Source organism: Schistocerca cancellata, chromosome 2, assembly GCF_023864275.1.
Source record: "Schistocerca cancellata isolate TAMUIC-IGC-003103 chromosome 2, iqSchCanc2.1, whole genome shotgun sequence".
In the NCBI taxonomy this organism is placed as follows: domain Eukaryota; kingdom Metazoa; phylum Arthropoda; class Insecta; order Orthoptera; family Acrididae; genus Schistocerca; species Schistocerca cancellata.
The window spans coordinates 50525790-50542698 of record NC_064627.1 but is presented as its reverse complement, the minus strand read 5'-3'; the positions used below and the strand labels follow the sequence as shown (position 1 = coordinate 50542698).

Genomic DNA, 16909 nt, shown 5'->3' with positions numbered 1-16909 from the left:
CCGGATCGGCTTCTGCGCGGTCAGTCACATAAGCAAACCCTTACGGGGGTCAATTGTGTGCCTCGGTGGCTCTTGCCCTCGCGAAACCATCGCTGAATCGTGGGTCCTGGGACGCGCCTCTCGGACGCAGCGAGACAATGGACAGAAAGAGGACGCAAAGAAAAAGAAAAAAAAAAATGCTGGCACGTCGCTAATTGTCCAATCGGCGACGCCGGCTCGTAGACGCCCGCCGTCGGAAGCGGCGGAAGAAGCGAGTGGGGGAGGGGGGAGAGGGGAGAGGGAGAGAGAGAGAAGGAGAAGGAAAGGGGAGGGGGAGAGAGAGAGGGAGGCGAGGAGGCGGGGAGAGGTGGGGGACCGCGGCTAAAAAACGAGGAGAAAGAGTTGCACCGAAAGGAGTACTATATATAAACACAACCTTACTACCCGACGCAAGTTCGTACTTGGCGGAGTATCTTTGCGCGAAAGAGTGTTACTACCACCAGCAGTGCATTCTTAGCAGCTGTCAGTGAAGAGTCATAGAAGATCGCCAAATAAAACGGTTTTCGTCATTGGGCCATTGATTCAATGTGTTTACCGTGACAGACAACAGGAGACTACTTTTGTTGACGTATCGGCATCTGTGTGATTATTCTGTCCTCTTTTGATATTGGACCTTGTTTTTTGAACTTTACTTGTGTCTGGGACTTCATCAACAATCATCATGGAGAGCCTTTATCAGCGCCTGTTCACCTCGCCCCGGAAGCAGAGGTTCACAACGTATACGGTGAGTTAGTCTCCAATGTGTCCTTACGTAATTATTACGATTTCAGACTTTTTTTTACTGTACTTAACAGTACCGATAGAGTCAAGGCTGTTCCCCTGTACTCTCACCCCTCAACGTCTGCTAGGGTATTGTAAGAAACAATAACGACAACAGGCTAACTCCTCTTTAATCTCAGTCGTCACCTATCAGCATTAAAATAATAATTTATTATGGCACTGTGACAGGCTGTCTTAAAAATATTTCATTTAGTGTAAATAATTTTGTTTTTTTATACCTGTGCAGTGTCCTCATTGTCATGACTGGCCACAGTCACAATCTGTTATGCATACAGATATGATGTCCTGTGGACGCAAAGTAAGAATAAGGCGTTTCGAAAATTCTAAAACTACTGATTCACACATTCTTCGTAAGCTGGTTCTGTTCATTAACATGAAATAACTTTCTCGCATCGCGTAAATGGTTGCAAGCTATTAACTGATTTGAAAAGTGAAACATATGGAACGTTAAGACATTACGTTGATTGCAGCGAGGGATGTAATTGCCACACTCGTATCAATGCTTTGCAATATTATTCAAGAAATAGGAAGAAATTTAGTGACAAAGCGGTTGAGGAACACGAGGGCCAGGACACAATGGGCCCAAGTTCCGAGGGTTGACTGTCACGTAACGAAATGCCTTCTGGCAGTATTGTGAACTGTCCTGAAATATCAAACTTGTCAAACTCACTGCGTCCAGCTAACGACAGCCACGTAGATGCATTAGTTAAAAAAATCTCTTTCCGGTTTTCAAAATACAGAATACCTGTCACGTATCGCTAAAAGCTCAAACACTGCGAGAGGCTTGGACGCATCGGGTTCCTAAGACAGCAGACCGTAAGTGTGTTTGCCTTCTGAAAACACGAATGTCTTACGAGGTTACACACAAGTAAATGGGTGTGTACACACTAGATGAGAGGTGTGTGTGCTGTTATGCGCTGAATACTCAGCAGCCATGGGAGAAGCATCGATCGCCATGCGTGCTCGCTCTAGAAAATTCCACGCAGCTGTAAGCCAAAGTGCTGCTCGCGCTACAGCTGAGAGAGTTGCCATGACAATAAACTACGACAATACACATCAGTGTATCAGCATTATCTTTTACCTCCCATTCTAACGCCCACCTCTAACCCAGATGACTTGTGAATACATGGGTAGAGTAGTGGTTCGTACGAGCAATATGTTAGGTAACACACTTTCCGAATTCTACAGCGTCTTTATCAACTACCGCCATAGCAAGATCGTCACCGCGATCAGCGTGGTTAAAAACTAATTGTAGAATGTAGCTAAGATTCTTTTCTTTCCCAATGAAAACTCAGTTACGTACTGATATCGGCGCAATATTTGTTCGCCGGTTCAGAGAGTTTGAACGGGGCGCTGAGCGACGACTGCTGGGAGGGCGATCGCAGCGCTATCTAGTAACGGTTACGTCAACTGGACAAGCAACGCAAGCGCCAGAGCCATCTACCGGGCAATGCCTCACTTATGGACAGTACTGGGTCGGAACGTCGTTTCCGTGGCGGTGCAATTATCTCGAATGCGCTGGAATGAATCTGAAAAGAAGAGCCCATATAATTACGGTAGCATATTGCTGCAGCCCTCTTGAGGAATAAAGCAAATAATAGCATATTCATTAGTGTTCCAGTACCCCGCAAAACTTCCTAAGTCTTTCGTACTTACCTGCAGTACGAAAGCCATGTCTAATTATATAATTTTAGAGCAACAATGTATTATCATTGCTTACACTGATGTCTTTAACGAAAGTGAAATTTTCCAATACTGTAGATCAGAACAAACTTATGTTGTCAAACACAAAGTTGTTTCTGCTTCAGTTTACTTTCTCATCAGTTCCAAACTTTAGCACAAACACTTTTCTCCTCTGCGTGGAAAAGCCACAAAAAGACTCGTCTTAATATTAAAGAGAAAACTCAACTGTTTGAGCATCGTAAGTAGTTATGAAAATGCCCTTGCAGTGACTGCAAGAAGTCACTTTCAGCAGTTTCCGTAAGTCGGCATCCTGAACATTCTTGCACTGTTATCCTAGTTACGACTTGGTGGTGAGTCCCACGTGGGTTACTCTTTCCACGATTTCAATCAGCCAAACACAATACTCTCTGGAAAAGTGATGAATCAAGAAATAACATGAAATGTCGCATTTCGTAAATACCACTTCTGTTTTTAGAATATTAGGGAGGTATTAAACAACGAGGGGAGGGAGGGACGAGGGAGGGAGGGGGGGGGCGAGAGAGAGAGAGAGAGAGAGAGAGAGAGAGAGAGAGAGAGAGAGAGAGAGAGAGAGGCGAAAAGACAGTAAAGAAAGATGTGGAAGAATATTATCTACGAAATACCTATGTATCATGAGGTGTTCTTGGTACGCCATGGAACAGGTACTGAATCAAGAAAGTTCATTAGCAATACTGCATCTTCTAGGTGGTTTCCTCGATGAAACATATGTACGCAAGAGTTCAGAAAATTTAACGTTTATAATGACGAATTACTTTATATGGTTATTGATAAGAGCTATTATTTATAAGCGTAGGCTTCCGCAGCCATTGTCATAGCAAATAAAAATTTTTTGGATTTGTGTCCGCGTTGCGAATATGTAAAACTACCGACGTTTCGGTCACTGTTGCAGGTGATCTTTTACACTTGCAGAAGTTACTGAAATGTCGGTAGTTCTATATACTGAATGTGCGTTCACAAACCCAGAAAAAATTTATTGACGATAGCTACTACTATAGTAGTAGTAGTAGTAGTAGTAGTAGTAGTTCGAAGAAAGTGACTTTGATCTGGCAAAATGTATGGTGAAATTACGAATAACATGACTACATAATAAAATTTGAGCGTCATCTATCCGTAACTAAAGATTTTTATCGACGAATGGTTCTACTGGACTGAATATGTTATATTCAATGCCCATAACGTTAACATATGTTGTTCCTATTTGAACTGCACCCGGCCTTTAATTTAATGCTTCGGTTTGGAAAACGCCACAGCGATGTAAAGAAATAAAGAAAATAGCTTTACTGCTTGGTAGCTGATTTTTAATTTTGTTAAAGAGTTACCATACTGCCAGAAACACAAACAACTTGTCATTCGTTGACAGTATGGTAACAGACTTCGAAATACAGAACCTTGCTAGTCGGAGGAACCAGCTCCACAGGATTCCTTACATCGGGTCTCACAGTTCAGTTCAGACAGGCCATCCCCAGAAAAGAAGAAAAGCCATACGGCCTTCCGGCGTCTTTCTGCTTTAATTAGCTGCGCTCGCCGTTCGTCATCGTCCTCTCCCCGTTAAGCTCGTCAGCTGGCTCCTCGCATGCGGGGAATCCACAGAAGAGGAGAAGAATCGATACTGGCCAAATTAGTCTTGACGCTAATCACGGAGCATCGCTGCGAGACAACAGAGGAAAAGTACCCGCTGCCACTAGACAGACACGTCAACCCCCGCCGGCGTCTGCTTGCCGGGTCGCCTACCACCCAGGGGCAAGATCGGGCCGCTTGCACTGGACGAGCAGTCCGTTTTCTTTTATGCCTATTCCCGACGTTACTCAGTCTGTACACTGAGCAAGCAGAAAGGGAAATGTAAGACAGGAAAAATATTTCAGAGGGAAGAAAAATGTTTTACATTAGCCGACGGCATTGTAATTCTGTCAGAGGCACAAACGATTTGGAGTAACAGTTGAATCGAATGGATAGTGTCTTGAAAAAGAAGTCATAAAATGAACATCAACAAAGACTAACGGTGAACGTCTAATTAATGAGGCTGATCAGTCCCGTCCGTGATCACTCCTTTCCAGAAGAAAAATCTGAGGGATTGTATAGAGAAACAGCCACAGGACCAGTAGCAGCCAAACAACCTGTATTCCGATTTTTGACATCTATAGTTTGAAGTTCAAAGCTGGGTCATCGTCGCTACAAGTATTCTGTGTGGGATGCCGCTAGAACTCTCCGCGGCGACATAATGTCGCTTTGAAGTCAGTCTCTCCTACAAAAGTTACGTAATAAATTAATGTATAATACAGACCCGCCTTAGTATGTCTAAGCATGTCTGAAGCCTGTTCCCACTTGTATTTTGGGTCTGAGTACGTTATTTTCTTCGCTAAAAGGTTGAAATTTCCCCATCCGGCAAGCAGTCATACCTCGACAACTATGTAACTCACTAAAATACTATTTCTTCTTTGATTACCAAAACATTTCGCTCAGTGATCGACCTTTCCAAGGTTAAATGTCGAATAGTATTCTTTATGTATAAGCTTCGGAAGGTAGCTTTTTTTGTCAATATTTAACACTTAACACGTATGACATTTAAAGTTTCCGTCTTTTACAGAAATTACGCAAAAATTCTCAAATTCACGTATGGTGTAGACGTGCATAGTGTATCCACGACGCACCACTTTCAGCCAGTTTAATCGCATTATCGCGCGAAACTAAACGTTTTTCGAACGTCCTACTGCAACGACTCACTGACAATTGGCAGGCATAATGCTTTGCGCAGCTGTAGTGGCAAGACACTGGTGGACTAGTGGCGGGAGCAATCCCACCGACTAGCTGAAGAGAAATGAGCGAATTGGCTGGGTCGTTGTTCGGTCGCTTAGAACAAGTCTTTCTATTTGATGCCACCTCGGCGACTTGCGTGTCGAGGAAATCATTAGGACGACAGGAACAGCCCGTCCCCGAGCGAAGAAAACCAGCTAGCCGGCCGGAAATCGAACCCTGGACCCCGTGATCTACAGGCGTCGACGCTATTTTTTTTTTTTTAACAACAGCTGCGGACACCCTCTAGTTTTCAAACCGTTAAAATTTAAATACGACTACACTGCTGCAGGGGTGAAGATGACTTGCCTTGCTTCGCAGCAGTACAAGTTACCTCCGACACGGAGCATTCACTCACATTTCATTTCACGCGGGGTGTCCAGTATTTTGCACCCGCGCCCCTTGACACGGGTGAGTGAAGGCGCGGGCGCCCAGGTGGCAGCAGTGTCGCGTGACGTAAGGCAGGTCAGCGGGCGGCGCGACGCCCGGCAGACTGGCCGGCTGGCGTGTGACGTCACAACCACGCAGCTCCGCCGTGCACGAGAGATGACCCGCTGACCCCGACGCCGATACCGACGGACGGACGTCAGGGATTTTTGGGAAAAACAGCAGATGCGCGCGCGCTCGCGTCATCCCGGATACCGCGCGGCAGGACGATCTCAAGCTCTACAATAACTGATTGCCTGCACCTCTTGACGAGAAAGGGTAGAGCGGGTAATTTTTTCCCCATCAAATACGCTCTACTAATGGTGAATTAACGCTGTCCTACACGACAGAAAACCATCATTTCCAGAGTCACATTTAACAAGAACTCCAAATGCTGCTTGCAGCACGAGTCTGCAGCCAGTATGAATTTTTTTTAAAGGTTCATCACTTTCTGCTTATGTCTATAGAAGTTGCCATGTTACTGTTGCAGTTTCCGCGTTGCGCCCTTACCAAGCATAAATTTTCGGTATGTGTGTGTGTGTGTGTGTGTGTGTGTGTGTGTGTGTGTGTGTGTGTGTGTGTGTGTGTAAGCGAAGTCTTATGGGACTTTCAACTGCTAAGGTCCTCAGTCCCTAAGCTTACACACTACTTAACCTAAATTATCCTAAGGACAAACGCACACACACCCATGCCCGAGGGAGGACTCGAACCTCCGCCAGGACCAGCCGCACAGTCCATGACTGGGCGCCTGAGACCGCTCGGCTAATCCCGCATGGCAAATTTTCGGTATACCGCCGGGCATCTGCAATTAGAAGTAACGGTATTCTTCTTGGAAGGCATCATTAATTTATCCATGACAATGTTTTAGCTCTGAAAACAGGAAAGAAAAAGTTCTACAGCTATCAGCCGAAAATGACGCCCTTGAAACAACCCCGAATAGGCTGTCTAGCCAGTCTACATACTGTAAAAGCTCCCCGAGTACATGTAAAACTAAATAATTACAAAAAAAAATAAGTTTACGGCAAAATCCTGCCATCTGGTACGAGAATGATTTACAAGTCGTTCAGGTTTTCATACGGCCAGACACTCCTTCACCAATCCCATGAATGTGATGTTTTAATATTGTGAGGCAAAGAGGTGTAGAAGAAGACGGTATTGTTTAACGTTTCGCTGACACTGAGGAATCACTCAGTATACTCAATCTCAGCAAACAACCCAAATCATAATCGCCGCATCGGTGGATATTTTAAGTTCGTTCTTCCTGCATAAGAACTCAGCGACCATAGCCTAGTCAACTTTACTAGTTTACGCATGCACTTCTTGTACACGACGGAGGAACTTTTTTTTACAATATAGAGGGAGGCGGTAGGAGAAGCGGGCGGAAGGCTATCGTCTGCAGCCCTTTATTTACCAGATTTCTCACACAAAAGAGTTTCGGCCATAAAAACTTTAAAATATGCATACAACGGGCTCTTATCGATCGAGAACGTGTCGAAATACAGTCTGTGCGACATAGGATGAAACGTCATGATTTACGCACGAGCGGCTTGCGAACTGTTTCTTCGCAAAAAAATCGAATATTCTGATCAGCTGTGAGTCAGCGGGTCACGGTAAGGCTGCCAGGTATTTATAGAGTAATCAGTGGCCACACCGCTATCCACCGTAAATAGACGGGCGGCTACGCACGCACCGCAAGGTCGACAATGAGGAACGGGGGAGGCTTCTCAAGAAAAACAACACTCAGTTGGACCAACCAATGCGGACTCGCCTACATGCGTAGGAGCACCTTCTCTAAAAGTTCTATGATCTGCGGCAATCAACCACAGTTCTACCTCCACATGCACGGTCGACAATATAAGGAGGCGCACTTATTATCAACGCTTTATTTATCCTCTGTGCACGCCTGCTTTTGTACAATTTGTCCACAGTCGCCTTCCATTGTAAACCGCATTATGAAAATGAACGAAAAATGCCGTAATATTCCGTAATTTGACAGAGTGATGAAGGGGAAGACACATTCGACGTTATAAAGGGGAGAAGCTTTGAATTAAACACCAGGTATATCTGTTTCCTAAGGAAACCGCCCCCCTGTCATTAGATAAGGACGTCTGATCAACGCCACGACGCTCGCCAGCAGGACACAACCAAACAACCCTTTGACCGTGTCTTCCTTCCTGCCACAGAACAAATATAACTTGTCTCGATTCGACGAACCTTCTCCGTGGGAAAAACTCCAGTTTCTCTACATACATTCCCTAGAATTAATAACAAGATGTACAATGAACGTATTTTTAGTGAACACTCTCGGAAGTACTAATTCTACAGAGAAATGAGTTTTTCACAGGAAGAACAGTACTTAGCTGCAAGCAGCAGTGTTATACAGAGTTACCTTCCGCGTAATGATCTTTTCTAATTACATGTTCTTCCCCAAACATCTTCCAGAAATCTTTCAAACAATAAACTGTTAAGTTACTACACGTGACACACATCACGAAACGCACAATATAATTAAATGCACATTCGGGCTGTTAACATGTGGTGTATTTCACCGATGCCAGCATGAAGTCCTTTCACAGCTTTTGAAGTAATACTCTTCATAGCTTTTACTGAGGACAGCACCTACAACAGGAAAGCTACCAAGAGCGATTGAACCCTCATTGCGTAGGGGCTGTAGTTCAAGCTGGAGGTGGTTCTGTGACGTGCTGAGGGTGTTTTTCCCGTAGTACGGCTTGGTTCCACTCATTCAGGTGAACGTGAAAATGAGACAGGGTGTATACCTCAAGTGTTGCGCTTTCTTTTACATCTTCAAGACGCGTCCACTGTGGGCACTGCCGTCTTCCAAGACAACACGTGGTCCACTAAATCACTTGATCTTAATCCCATAGAAAATGTCATACTCCAGTAGCGGGTGAAACTTAACTGTAAACACATCCGCAGTTTGGTAGTTTTGTGGGATGTAACGATCAATGACTGGCTTCGGCTGAACATGGCATACCTGAGGAAAGTCGACACTCTTCCTGACCGAATCGAAGCGGTTACCAGGGGCCGGCCGCGGTGGCCGTGCGGTTCTAGGCGCTTCAGTTCGGAACCGTGAGACTGCTACGGTCGCAGGTTCGAATCCTGCCTCGGGCATGGATGTGTGTGATGTCTTTCGGTTAGTTAGGTTTAAGTAGTTCTAAGTTCTAGGGAACTGATGACCTCAGATGTTAAGTCCCATAGTGCTCAGAGCCATTCGATTAACAGGGCTCGTAAGAGCACAGATATCGATACCGCTACGAGGTATCGAATCTTACCATTATCCACCTAGGATGAGAGATAAAAGATATCAGAGTTTAACTATGGTGAAGTCCCTAGAATCTCACAGCCTACTTACTTAAATGAAAATGACTCATATATTATTTTTCCTACCATATTTCCAAGCATAGAATTTGAGCCAAATATTCTTTTACCAGTCTATGAACCAAAAGTAAAACACAGATCATCTTTAAAAACCATTGAAGACAGAAAAATTAAATATAGTGAGCGTTCCAAGAGGGGAGAGTTGCAAAGGAAAAAAAGTGTTACACTGTCTGAGAAGGAAATTAAGACCATGTTTGATGGATTTTCAAGAGGTGTCAAGAAAAAGAAGAAATTCCTAAAACGTTCACAGGAGGAACTAGTTCGTAGAGCAGACGTGGTGATACTCATTCAGCTAGGGAATGGGGTGAGCTTTTCGGCGCCTGCAGAAAAGGCGGATAGTTAGGTCTCTGAGATCGGCATATGGTTGTGCCTGGGCGCTGTCACCAGGTGGCGCGAACAGGGTTGGAAGTTTGTTTATGGTTAATATGGCCCAAACAAATGAGTATATTTCTCTTTATGGACTTTCTAATCGACATAGACATTTTTTTATGAACTCAAGGTATGGTAACTCCAGAGTTACTCATTAGCTGTTTAGTTTCAAGATAACTTTTTATCATAATACTTTCACTGGTTTGGTTATACTGAAGGGCGAAGCAGTCGATCAGAAGTACACTTGTATAAACACATGGTGATGGAAGTTGCTACAGTGGTAAGTACCGGGTGATCAAAAAGTCAGTAAAAATTTGAAAACTTAAGAAACCACGGAATAATGTAGATAGAGAGGTACAAATTGACACACATGCTTGGAATGACATGGAGTTTTATTAGAACAAAAAAAAAATCCCATATTGCTAGGCGCGTGAATGATCTCTTGCGATTATTGGCTTTGGGGTTACCTGAAGTCGCAAATGTATCGAGATCGACTACCACCTCTAGGAGTGCTAAAAGACAATATCCGACGCCAATGCCTCACCGTAACTCCGGACATGCTTTACAGTGCTTTCATAACATTATTCCTCGACTACAACTATTGTTGAGGAATGGTGGTGGACATATTGAGCATTTCCTGTCAAGAACGTCATATTTGCTTTGTCTTACTTTGTTATGCTAATTATTGCTATTCTGATCAGAGGAAGCGCCATCTGTCAGACATTTTTTGAACTTTTGTATATTTTTGGTTCTAATAAAACCCCATGTCATTCCAAGCACGTGTGTCAATTTGTACCTCTCTATCTACATTATTCCGTGATTTATTCAGTTTTCAAATTTATACTGACTTTTTAATCACCCGGTAGACCTCTAATAAAACCCCATGTCATTCCAAGCACGTGTGTCAATTTGTACCTCTCTATCTACATTATTCCGTGATTTATTCAGTTTTCAAATTTATACTGACTTTTCGATCACCCGGTAGACCTCGGGAGTGAGCTTTCCGGAAATGCTGTCTAGAAATATTCCGACGTCGAATCAACGCGACAGCCAACAGACCAAGCAAATGAACAGTTTAATAAAATCGATCAAAAGACCAGCCAACTTGTTGGCTAAATAGTTGGCCTCAAGTCTCCTGAGGTGCGTCTATTACATTTTTTCGCGCCGCCAGAGGATGACCTCTTTCACTTCCCGGCCGCGTGCTCCTCTCGCAGTTGCCTTGTGCGTCATCTAGAACCTGACGAAACTGGCAGCAACGGTGCTGCAGGGGTAAACAAGCGTCGGTGCGATCACGCACCCTCCACGCGGCGGCCTTGACCATTCCAGTAGGCGGGCAAAGATTACGGCCGTCCGCGGAAATGTATCCCTGAAATCACGCCCCGTCTGACGTCCCCACACACGCCACGAGGTTGCAATAACGCAAATGCGCCTCCCTCCCCTCCTCCTCCTCAAATTTCGCGCCGTTTACAAATCTCGCGGACAAAGTTACTCACGACAGTCGATAACTGCAAGGGAAAGCCTAGAGAACACAAAAAAAAAGAACAAGTGCCAAGTGTTTACGCACATCTGAGGAGGCCGGTAGGAGGTCTCCGGGGTTAGGCGATAAGCCAGCGGGTACAAGAAGGGCCCCGAGGCGCCCGGGTCTGCACTAGCAGCCGAGACAGCGAACGCACCGCACACCACGCCACGCTACCACCACAGCGCCGCGGCGACCGTCAAGTCGCGTCCGCAACCGCCCTCTAGCAACATTGATTGCAGGTAACGATCCTCTGTGCATCTCTTCTTTCCCTCTGTTTCACCACTTTTTTGATTCGGAAACGTGAAGCACTTTTCTAGGCACAGTACGACAAGTTGTATTCACCGTAGACGAATTGCAACTGTGATTTAAATTGACCAGTAATGAAGGTGTAATATGCTACCTGTGGCTTTTGAGTTTTGTGCGATGTATTGCAGCCTTAACTAATTTCCGAGACATTGCAGGCTCATCCTCAGATTGAGGTGTTACAGCAACATTAATTCTCGAACCATGTGCAGCTAAGGACTAAGATCGTGCTGATTGCACTACCTCGGGATATCCATAACAACCTGATTCCAGTAGAGCACATTTTGCCAGCTTACACACACACACACACACACACACACACACACACACGCACACACACACGCACACACTTTATTTAGATGCATTTGGTTTCACAGAAAGCAAACACACTAGTGTGTGTGTGTGTGTGTGTGTGTGTGTGTGTGTGTGTGTGTGTGTGTGTGTGTGTGTTGTAAGCTGGCGAAACGCACGGTACAGCAATGAATTTCTTCTGCCACTTCCCAACCATAACAGCCGGCCGGAGTGGCCGTGCGGTTCTAGGCGTTGCAGTCTGGAACCGAGCGACCGCTACGGTCGCAGGTTCGAATCCTGCCTCGCGCATGGATGTGCGTGATGTCCTTAGGTTAGTTAGGTTTAATTAGTTCTAAGTTCTAGGGCGTCGGCTTGCAGAGCAAGAATGTTGTTTGTCAGGATTCCTGCTTTTGTAATTAGCGAATACATTTCGCTATTCTGCTGTGTCATTCTGTTTAAAATGGAGTGTGGTACGCTTACCTACGCACACATTTCGTTCTCTGCAAACCGTGCAGTACAGAATACTGATGCATGCTGGAAGCAGCATACAGGACGTCAATACGAGGCTAGAAACCATCGCAGATAAAAATAGGCAATTAATCAACAAGAACGTGCGTCACAAACTTCAAACCCTTGTCTGCCCGCTGGCCACCCGACGACCTTATGACACCATTACGTCCGTAATGGCGATATAAGCAGCGGACTAGCGCACAAACAAGGTCTTCTAGAACGGTCGGGGTTGAATATCGGCAGATAAGCCAAGACACACAATTCCGTCAGCAAGACGAAAACATTGCTCTCTTGATAACTTAGCTATTTATTACGTGTAGAGCAATACTGTAGTGGTACCGTCTTTAAGATATTCGCTTTGTGAACGTAGCTCTTCGCAGCGACATTCTTAGATACATGCTTCACGGATGTCAAGTAACTTACAGTAATGCAACCGGCTGACGTCGGTATTTCGACAGGATATCATCCTGCCATTTTTCAAGGTAAAATTGCAGCGAGTAAGCGCTGTGCAAGTGAATTTAAAACCTCGGTTTGCACAGCAATTCTGGAACTGATATACAAATCACCGTTTTAAATTCACTCGCACAGCACTTACTTGCTGCAGTCGCGCCATGAAAATGACCTGACAAAATACCGGCGGTTGTCACCAACAACGTCCGTCTGCATTCCCCGAAATTGTCCGAACATTGTATAACCCGGGAGAAACTCAGGTCTACCTTCAAGGATTACTTGCCGCATCACATTTTTATGCGGTTCTAAGCTTTCGACGATTTCTTCCGTCTTCATCCTTAGGCGTAATCTGTAGGCTGTGTGGTGCTTCATTTATTTAGTTGGTCTAATTTTTTTCCCGGAGGCGTCACGGAGCCACGGAACTACCATGACAAAATGCGGCCAAGTAAATAAAACACAATACGGAGTCCAGGTTATTCCCGACGATGAAGACGGAGCAAGTCGTCGGAATGCTAACGCAGCATACAAATGTGACGCGAAAAGAAGTCCTTGAAGTATTTATCAAAGATATTCAGTTTGTCTGCCGTGGCAGGAAGAGAGAGATTGTTTGTCGCGTACAGGTGTGTACAGGTACGACGGCTCCAGTGACGCAGTTGGTGGGAGCCAGAGAGGCGTAAGCGTTTGCCGAATCGCCTCGCCACTAACGGGTCCCGTCTTGTTTCAGAGCTCATCCGAGGCGCTCCTGAAGCGCGGCGGCAGCCCACCATCGACGGCGGCTTCATCGCGGCTGACCGTACTCACCAACTCTGGCATCAGCATCGTGTCGCTCGACCAGCGCCAGAAGAAGAACCAGCGCCCCAACCAGCACGAACTCCAGCAGCTGACGCAACAGCAGCAGCAGCAGCAGCAGCAGCAGGATCAGCTACAGCAGCAGCAACAACAGCAGCAAGAGCAAGAACAGCAGCAGCTGGAGCTCCAGCAGCAACAGGAACGCAAACGGCAACAGTACAAGGACGAGAGCATGGCGACCCAGAGGGAGCTGAACCTGCTGCTGGCGGCCGAACTGGCGCCAGTGGCGTCGCAGGAGGACAAGAAGCTGGCGGCGTCGCAGGAGGCGCACGTGATCGCGTGCAGCCGCCTGTCTGGCCTTTCGGGGCTGGTCGACACCAAGCAGATCGACACGGTCGAGGATGGTGACGTCCCCGCGAGGGTGGGCCGCGGGCGCCTCTGGACACAGGTAGGAGGCGCGCAGCCTTCCCCGCCGGTCGCCACACGCTGGTCAGCCTCTAGGTTGAGCGTACTGTTCCACTGGTGACCGATGATTTATGCTCTCAGTTTGTGTGTGGGACATCAATGTCCCAGAAACGAATTAAAGTAATCGCCACCCCACAGTTCGACCAATGTTTTCAGGAAAGTTTCCGTTGGTCATCTGTCGAATGCCGGAACCGGAAATCCTCTCCCAAACATTCCCAGTTGGGATTCCATCTGCCTCACTCCCAGCTAGGTAGAACATTTGGATAAAAAGGACGAAAAAATTTCTTTATTTCCGTCTATGATCACAAAACGTTACGTCCTCAGACAACCGTCAGCAATGACTATCTTCAGATCTGTTTTAAATACACGTCCTAATATAATGGAGCTGACTGTGTATTTATCTTTTGACGATGCCTCTATGGCTCCATTACATCAGGACATGATTTTAAAACATATCTGAAGACGGTCATTGCTGCCCGAAATCGGTAGTCTGAGGACCTAACATTTTGTGATCGTAAACTGAAATAAAGAAATTTATTCTATACTATCTGGATCGCTGGTTGATTCGCGACCATGTCGCATCTTCAAAAAACGGACGAAGTCCTACAACAGCCGTCCTGCCATCACGGCGTGGCGATGTAAAAAAAATTAAAAAAATGGTTCAAATGGCTCTGAGCACTATGGGCCTTAACTGCTGAGGTCATCAATCCCCTTCAACTTAGAACTACTTAAACCTAACTAACCTAAGGACATCACACACATCCATACCCGAGGCAGGATTCGAATCTGCGACCGTAGCAATCACGCGGTTCCAGTCTGTAGCGCCTAAAACCGCTCGGCCACTCCGGCCGACGACGATGTAAAAAAATGTTTAATTTAAATAGATAATTTCTTGGTTGCATTAGGCAAATCTTTCGCAGTTAGCTGGTTACGATTCTAAAGAGTCTTCATCAGAAATAACAACGTTGTTACCGAAGTAACTCCAGTGGACTTTACCAATTTAAGACAGACCAGCGTGTTGTTTGATCGCGATTAGTGATTACCTGCAGCAGGTTATGTACCATACTGTGTGTGTGTGTGTGTGTGTGTGTGTGTGTGTGTGTGTGTGTGTGTGTGTGTGCGCGCGCGCGCGCGCGCGCGCGTTTCAGAAGTAAACGACCTCAGCTTCTGCGATTATTTCTAAAAGTTTTACTGCAATAGCAGCACAATATGGCAAGTTTTAAGGGTTGACTGCTGTGGCATCAGCGTGCGATTACACCAATATTACCGCCGCTTCCCCTGAGCACGACGACTGTGTCATGACATAAGGTTCAGATAATTATCCGAGACTGATTTGGGTGGTAAACTATGAGATAACCCCTCCAATAGCAGACAGGCTGTTGTTTTCCACTTTTGTGTCATTACTTCATGTGACTTTTGCTTCTGGCCAATGTGTGTAAGAAATTACATATCTCAAAGTTGTTCGAATTACAACTTTATTGTCGGCCATTCGGTTTTGCCTTTATGCTCTGTATGAAGAAGGCAAGCGTGTACGGCACATTCGACAGGCCCAAATGGAGAAAAGCTGAGTGGTGTTCAAAGAAACGAAGAGCTGACATTTTTTCCTCCAGCTTTTATCGAAGTATTTCCACACCTGCGTTTCATTGTTTTTATTCTTACCTTCGCGACGAGTTTCAGAGTCGCAGCCCCGTTTCAAGTTCTGTTATTTATCATCCTTGTACTATTCTGGAACTGGCATCTACAATGACCGCAGCAAAAAGAAAACCACCTCGCTGCGGCCAGTGATGGTGCCAAGTTCCAAGGTTGAGCATCTGAGAAAGGGGCTGCAACCCTGAAACGAATCACAGAGCTAGGAATGCAAATAAAAACAATTAAATGTAGCTGTGGAGCTGATATTTCCAGAGAAAACTGTTCATCATCTTGGGACCCACATAATGATAATTCTGAGAGGCTACACGCCCTGGTGCAAGTCTTTCAATTGGATGCCACTAGCCTCCACTGGTAACCCTATCGAGGGATTTGAGCCTTCAGTTTAACGTGGAATCCGAACCGCCTGTCGTTCCTGGCGAATCTTCACATCATTGAGAGGTGAAGGCTAGGTTCAAGAGAGAGTGTTTCGACCGGGATTCGATCACGCGACCTTTCGGTTTCCAGACACGCACGTCTCCGATAGACTACCAGGACCGACCATTTAGGACGCCCAAAGAAAATATTCGTGAAATGAGGGAGAAGATCGTGGAGAAGCTGAGAGGCTTATTTGAACGCCTCGACCTAGAAAATCTCTCGCTCTGAAACGCGAGCGAGAGGGCAGTGGGGATGATCTGTTCAGAGGTAGGGCCGTGACAATGGCCTCGTGCCGTTGCTGGGCGACGGCGATCAGTTGGAGGTGGACGGTCGACGGAGGACGACGCGAATGACGACCGCCGCCGGACGCCCCGCCGCCCCCGGCCATGACGGAAGCCCCGACCCCGCCGGCTGAGGGTCCGCCGCCGTGGCCGGACTTGCGGGTCACCCCCCGGTCCTCACCGTCCGCGCTCTCCGGCCTCTTCCGCACCTCGCCGGACGGCACGCGCGTCGTTGACTTGCCCACCGTAGGGTAAAATTCTCATTTTGCGCCTTACTTACACCGACGAAAGTGCGAAGTGTTACACCGCTAAGCACCAGTCCGATATTTGTCAAACTCTGTCGAGAAGTTCGTCGCGTTACTTCGGAACCGACGTCCGTAATCGACATCAGGTGTTATCCCAAAGACACGAATTCACTCTTGCATTAGTTGTAGCCGACATCCTCCGAGTGTCGTCTTCAGGATGCCATTCATGCAACACGTGCTGTCTAAGTTCGTGAATTGCCGATGGATACATCCTTACCATCGCATTGCTGACATTCTTAAACTAAAGGACAGGGAAGGTCAAACAAAGGGACGTATATTACTCGAGGCGTTTGTGGCGTGAGCTACTGAAACACATCATTTAGTACCTTGGCCGAGAAGGGTTTGTTAACGAGGGTTTTCCTAATCAGGTATGTTGTCATATCCAGTACATTTCTACACCATGACTG

General features: G+C 46.2%; 1 protein-coding gene across 1 annotated transcript in view; it reads left to right on the top strand.

Annotated features, from left to right (window-relative positions):
* Positions 1-427: 427 nt before the first annotated feature.
* Positions 428-16909, top strand: part of LOC126161327 (facilitated trehalose transporter Tret1-like) — a 33478-nt gene continuing 16996 nt past the window's right edge. Inside the window, exons 1-2 of the mRNA XM_049917081.1 lie at positions 428-763; positions 13323-13835. Of these exons, the coding sequence (XP_049773038.1) occupies positions 701-763; positions 13323-13835 (576 nt within the window). The 5' untranslated portion in view covers positions 428-700. The remainder of the gene's footprint in view (positions 764-13322; positions 13836-16909) is intronic.